Here is a 6,884-nt window from a genome sequence, read left to right on the forward strand (position 1 = left end):
TCATTTCAGGAAGACGCTGTTCAGTTTAGGGATTTTATTGTGAACCCAAAATGTGCTATTTGAAAACATTTTTGAAAAAGGGTTGCTCACTGGCTTACTGCCACGTACCAACACAACAACGAATCACCAAAGAAAAAAATATTTGATGTAGAGCAAAATATCTAAACTTCTAGGAACTTTTTGTTCTGCGATTATATAGCCGTGTATGTAACATTAATCTGCCCGGAATGACATTACAGTTTTGCTCATGAAATATGGAACTTTGCATTAGTATAAAAACGGAAAAGGCACCAAAAATCCTTTAAAAGTGGAAAAATATAACTTGAAAATAAGGTTATATGTGACACAATCGGAAGATAAGGTTCCCATGCACCCCATGGATATATCTTTTAACTTAACCTACTTTTTTTGTAATCCTAATTAGGGTGTCCAGATAACGAATTTTGATGTTCCCAAGATCAAATATTGTCCCATGGGATTCATTTGGCGGCCATCTTGGCCGCCATTTTGGATTTCGACAAAAATCAGTTCATTGACATAACTTTTGAGCCAGGCATCATAGGAAGACATGGGGTAACTTGGGTGTAAGAAATCGATTGAATGCATTATTTTAATAATTTGGCGGCCATCTTAGCGGCCATCTTAGATTTCGACGAAAATCGGTTATTTGACATAACTTTTGAACTAGGCACCATAGCATTACGTGAAATACCCATTAGAACCAGACCCAAGTTTTCCTATGACAAACTCGGGTCTGTACTCACCGGTTTGGGACGGAGCAGTTTTCAATTAAGACCTTCCATCTGACCAAATGGTAGCCCTAACAATCCTGAGTCCTCCAATTTTAATACGATTTTGCACACCCCCTAGGGAGTTAGGGTTAAGAGGCCCGGACATGTGGTTTATGGCACCACTGCCTGTGAGTTTACTGACCAAAAATATCTACACAGATATAATACTAGGTTGTTGTTTATACTGTAAAGTAAAGGAAATAGTGTTAAAAGTTATTATGCAAGCAACTTTGAATCATAAAAATCCACCCAACATATCTCGAGAAAGGAAGTGATAAAACAGTCGGACTTTTTCTTGTTCTACCTCCATGGTTCATGCTTTTCATTTCAGATGGCCGATGCATATGCTGTGATTGATAGGGCACTCATGGTCACTGACCCTAGGGACCCTACAGCGGGTAGGAGTAACAGTAGTGAAACTGGTGAGATGAATCTAGAGTTTTTGGCTAAAGGGAGTTTCACGTAATGGGAAGACAAATTAAGGTTAGCTGGAAATGGTGATAATAGTTTATGTTATAGTGCGGTGGTCGATAATCATGCCAGTATGATGGTGATGCAGCCCATCCTTCACTCCTTGACGTACTGCAGAAAACTGTTGAGGAAGCGGAGAACAATAATGGAAGAGCATCAAGAGATTGATCATGATGAGGTTCTTGAAGATGACGACTAGACGTTCAGTTTGGCGATGAAATGTCATGATTACCACTTCTCTAGCTCGTCGTGTCGCTCAAGATGCAGTTGTGTTTGAACAATTTCCTCTTCACTAATTTCTTTGTGTACTCATACATATATTTTTGCCCATTACAATTACTAACATTTTAGTTTATTCCAATTTTCCACTGGAATTTTACTACTACCATGGCATCAATATGTCATGGCTGACGATGGTGTAGCGCACCAAAAGTCTTAGCTATAACGTCAGTATATCGATCAATGTCTTTCGCACTTTCTAGTGTGACTGTTAAGACCCACTCTTCAGTGGCAGTCCCTACCACATCGAGTGCAGGTCAAGGATGAGGGCACCTGAGATGAACCTGCCCGCTTCCTTCGTCTGGCTCCCTTGTCAGTCAGGAAGTCATTTCTAGCATTTTCAGCCCGCCTTCCTGTCGTCTGCAGTGCGTTCCCAGCTGTCAAGGTCCACTCAAGAAGACTTTAAGTCCCTCTTGCAAATATCCTTATAGCGGAGATACGGTCGCCCTACAGGTCTTGTATCTTCAACAAGTTCTCCATAAAGGAGATCCTTTCAGGAGCCGACCCGAGTCCACCCTCTTGACATGGCCCATGCCATCTAAGACGTCTTATGCCGAGGACAGCAAACGAGATCGGGATACCAGCACGCTCTAAAATCTCCGTGTGGGTCACTCGATCCTGCCAGCTCATGCAGAAGATGCGTCTGAGGCATCGGAGGATGGCAATTAACGAGCCGCTGGAACTGGGCTTCATTGTGGCACGCCAACGCTGCATCATCAGCAAACAGCAGTTCGCGGATGAGGACCTCGCAATGTTTTAGAGTGAAGGCGAGCAGTGTTAAAAAGTTTGCTATCAGCTTGAGTATCCAGTATCCAGGTAAAGATAGACATCCTTGGTGCAGTCTCCGAAAACGTACTTTATGAGCATTGAGAGAAACATACCAAAGAAAATGTGATCCAACACGCACCCGTTTTATTCCACTCCTCACTGGGAAGGCTGATGTTGCACCATTAAAGTACATTCATTCTGCTGTGCATGCCCTCGTGGATGGATGTCATCTTGCCCAGCAGCCAGGGGAAAGCCACTTGTGTGCTGGGACTTGGACCCTTTTTGCGGGCAAGGAGAGTTTTTTCGCCTGGCTTTTGTGACTGGTTCTTTTTCTTCCCAGTTGGGCTTGTACCAGTCAGCGTTCTTCTCCCTTAGCCTTTACCATTCCTTAGGTTATGCGCAAGGCAGCGGCTGAAAAGTGACGTAGACTGTCAACCACGACTAACGAGCTCCACCATCCTGGGTTTGTGATCAGAGTTTTCCTTCCCCTAGGCATAATGCCTACCCAGGCCTACGAGTTCGACCTACTAGCTGGGGTTGATCACAAACCCTGAAAGGTAAAATGTAAAGGGGACGAACCCGCAGGCGCGGTTCTACGGGGGTGGGGGGGGGGGGTGGGGGGGGTGGGGGGGGGGGTGGCTAGGGGGGGGGGGGCTGTAGCCCCCCAAAATTTGGTCTACCCCCCCCCCCAAATAAATTCCGTAAAAAAAAAAATGCATTAGCAAAAAGAAGGATTGTGATGTACATGCGAACGGTCTCCCCCTAAAGAAGAAATAGCCGTGACGAGGTGCATTAGTTAATATAGTGTGAATGATTTTAGGATTTTATTGGCGCTCCCCATTGAAAATATGGTATGAGCCCCCCCCCCCCCCCCCCTATTGATTTTCGGAGGCTTAAGTGTCTGGAAGAAATAACCGGTCAACATTTCAGCACGCCTCCCTAAAACATTCTGGATCCACCGTGCTAGCCCCCCCCCCCCAAATATTGGTTCTAGAACCGCGCCTGCATACCCGTGTTCCTGCGAACACGGGTTCGTCCCCTTTACCGTTTACTTTTTAGGGTTTGTGATCAGAGTTGTCCTTCTAGGTGGACAGACAACCAATTCTAACGAGTTCCACCTACCCGGAGCAACCTTGTAATAGTGCCATGGACTCGCTGACACTATCTGTCATTCCGCAGAAACAGGGTTGGCACGAGAAGCCAGACAGTAGGATTTGGTTAAGAGAGGCTAATGGTGAGACGCTGCAGTGCTATACAATGGAAATGAAACAGCTCTATTCTCCATTCCACCCAGCGCATCCTAATCCTTTAACCCCTGGAATATTATGCTTTGGAATACATGTAGATTAGTGTTTTGCAAGATTATGAGAGCAAATTAAAGATTTTAAGGTTTTTTAACTTGTTTAAATCATTAGAAAAATACATATTTTGCCATGCCCAAATTACCCCGAAAAACGTGTTCACTTGTCTTCCTGTGATGCCTATTTCAAAAGTGACGTCAAATAACTGATTTTCGTCGGAATCAAAGATGGCCGCCAAAATGGCCGCCAAGTTATGAAAATAATGCTTTCAATCGACTCCTCACGCCCAAATTACCCCCCAATACATGTTCATTTGCCTGCCCATGATGCCTAGTTCAAGTTACGTCAAATAGCCAATTTTGGTCAAAATCCAAGATGGCCGCCAATATGACTGCCAAATTATAAAAATAAAGCTTTCAATCGATTTCTCACACCCAAATTACCCCCAAAACTTGTTCATTTGTCTTTCATTGATGCCTGGCTCAAAAGTTATGTCAAAACCGATGTTGTCAAAATCCAAGATGGCCGCCAAGATGGCCGCCAAATGAACCCCATGGGACAATATTTGATCTTGGGAACATCAAAAATAGTTATCTAGACACCCTAAGGATTACAAAAAAGTAGGTTAAAAATATATATCCAGGGGGTGCATGGGAACCCTATCTTCCGTCTAGACTACATTTCCAAGGTTTGCTTTGAGAAAATTACCTTTTTGCATGGGCCCTTTTAATGAGTGTTCAGACAGACATACGCATGAATGAACCTTCAGGAGTAGAGTTATGATCGTTTAAAGGAAGTGGCCCTAGAAATGAAATTGAGAAATTACCCAAGAGAAGTGTTCCCGATGGAACAACCATCGCCAAACATACATGCCCCAAAGTCTTGGACGTCAAGAAATCGTCAACGTAAAGATGCCCCTTGCTCAAACGTTTAAACAAGTAGAAAAGATCGACAGTGAAAAACAAATTTCGATAGCTCTTTCATTTCATTGTTTTGATACATCTTCTATTCCTCATATCGATTAATTCTTTACATTAAAATTTTACAGTCACCAAGATTTTTTGGGGAAAATTAACCTCAGGGAAAAATCAATCGCCATTAGGCGCAAGTCCATCATACTCAATCAGTATTTAGTCACGCCTGGCCCTCTGGACCAAGTACCCCAAAATTAACCAACATGGGGGGATGGATTTTGATAGAGTTGGAGTTGGGATGGTTAGGGTTAATGAAAATTGTTGACTGCAGTGATGCGGTTTAGGTCGTAATTAACCCCGTCGGGCGGATAGCACCATCGATTTTCGCGTCGGGTGTTATTTACCCCTTGGGTATTAAAAACGCCATATCCCACATCACAGCAGTCAATAATTGTTGAATGCAATGATTTGACAAAGCGCGGCTGTGTGTTGTAATAGGCCCTCTCGAAAAAAATGGTATCCTCACTCATGGCTCCCCCCCCCCTCCCCTTCCCCCGGGTGTACAAGTATCAAAGAAAACTCACAACATAACAGTTCACCTGTAATTATATATTAAACGCAAGAATGTGATGGGATTCAGTTATGTATGGCATAGGCTGCAGAGCCAATGTGATCTTGGATCCAGTCTTTGTAAGCTGAGAGTCTGGTGTAAATTCCATATCGACCCTCTTGAGCACAGCCTTCTCCCCAGCTGACAATGCCTATCTGGACCCATCGTTTGTTGCCGTCTGCAGCGGTCATCTGCCTCATGACTGGTCCTCCTGCGTCTCCCTTACATGCGTCCTGGTTCCCTTCTGGATCGCCTGCACAAAATGCTATGTCGGGCTTGTATGCAGTTACAATGCTACACTCGAAGTGATCTTTGAAGCTATTCCTGCATTCATCATCCGTGCGAACAGTAACAGCAAGTTGCTTAAGTAGGGGTGAAGTTCGTCGGGGAGCGTCTCTACAATTGTCTAAATCATAGGGGTCTGTGGTTCCCCAACCAGCCACAAACGCGTTTCCATTTTGTGAATAAATCACGGCATCTGGAAAATAATACCAATCCAAAGCATGTTAACTCAATATTTTTGTCTTCAGGTACCGGTAGCACGCTCGTGAAGCAGGGTCACTTTGGATAACATTTCTGAACTAAACTCGAACCGAACCCGTACCGAAACCTGAACTGAACCTGAAGGCTCACTTACAGCATGTAAGCTATTGTTCTTTGTTGTGTTGTTCTGGCAGTAGTATAAATGGAACACAGAATAACCACAAGCCATGAGGCTGAAGAACGCTGAGTGGCATAATTATAATGGGACTCAGAAGCGCTAAAGTTATCCTAATGCAAACCTGCACAGTAAAGATGCAATGTATAAACTGTGTCATTTTTAGCAGTTGTCCCATTACACTTAAATACAGCAAGTTCACGTGATACCGAAGTTTTGTAAGGACAATTTGCCCATTGTTACCAAAGATGTTTGTATGTTGCTGTTAGTGTGGAGGCAATACATCCTCAATCGAACTTGCTTATCATTATTCCTGCTCATTCATGAGGCCCATAAAACATTTCTAAAAGCACCTGAACTCCATAATTGACGTTCAAATGGTTGAATCAAACTCTGAACCTACAGAAGGATTAATTCTGTCCTGAGTTGGGAGAAATCCATGATTAAATGTCTTTGTAAGATTTGCACTTGACGCAGTGGCCCCTCGCGCGTGCAGCTGCGGTGCAGTCATAGATATAGCATAAAAATCTAGATCGGCAGTACGTACAGACGCGCGTTCTGCCATGGGCGGCGCCATTTTTCAGCGCGTGGGACAAAAGCTGCGTTACGTGCACCTTTATTTCCGTAGGTTTGAATGCAGAGTGATATTTTATGTCCGTAAAAGTAATATTTGTGACCTGTAGTATTTATTTCCCCAACAATATTCAAAATGGGTTACCAAGCTGCATGTTCATTTCGAAGTTTTGTCCATTTTATTCTTCGTATTTACTTTCCGTTTTAAAAAGCTAGTGCGCGTTGCTAAAAAAAACCTTGCATCCAGTTGTTTAAGTGTTATTTGCTTCAGAATTAAACAGAGTACTGTGGCGAATCAGGGTACCTACCGACTAGTCTAATCTATGAATTATGTATGCGCGCATAGGTCATTAATATTTATGGTGCGCGTAGACCAATCCGCAATGAAAATATATGGCGTGACTGGAGTATCAATGATGCATGAACGCGCGTAAGCCAATCACCAGCGCGGATCGCGCAAATCAGGGCACTTATAAAGTGGGGCTCGACATCGCCTAGCCAGTTGGTTTCAAGATGGCG

At 43.6% G+C, this 6,884-nt stretch overlaps 1 protein-coding gene across 1 annotated transcript; it reads right to left on the reverse strand.

The window, feature by feature from the left end:
• Positions 1–5,160: 5,160 nt before the first annotated feature.
• Positions 5,161–6,526, reverse strand: LOC119720904 (serine protease 27-like). Its single transcript, XM_038190770.1, has 2 exons — positions 6,511–6,526; positions 5,161–5,612 (listed from the first exon to the last, which is right to left on the reverse strand). Exons 1-2 carry the CDS (start codon positions 6,524–6,526, stop codon positions 5,161–5,163), a joined length of 468 nt encoding a protein of 155 aa, XP_038046698.1.
• Positions 6,527–6,884: the final 358 nt, after the last annotated feature.

Source organism: Patiria miniata, unplaced genomic scaffold (assembly GCF_015706575.1).
Source record: "Patiria miniata isolate m_02_andy unplaced genomic scaffold, ASM1570657v1 HiC_scaffold_9, whole genome shotgun sequence".
Lineage (NCBI taxonomy): Eukaryota > Metazoa > Echinodermata > Asteroidea > Valvatida > Asterinidae > Patiria > Patiria miniata.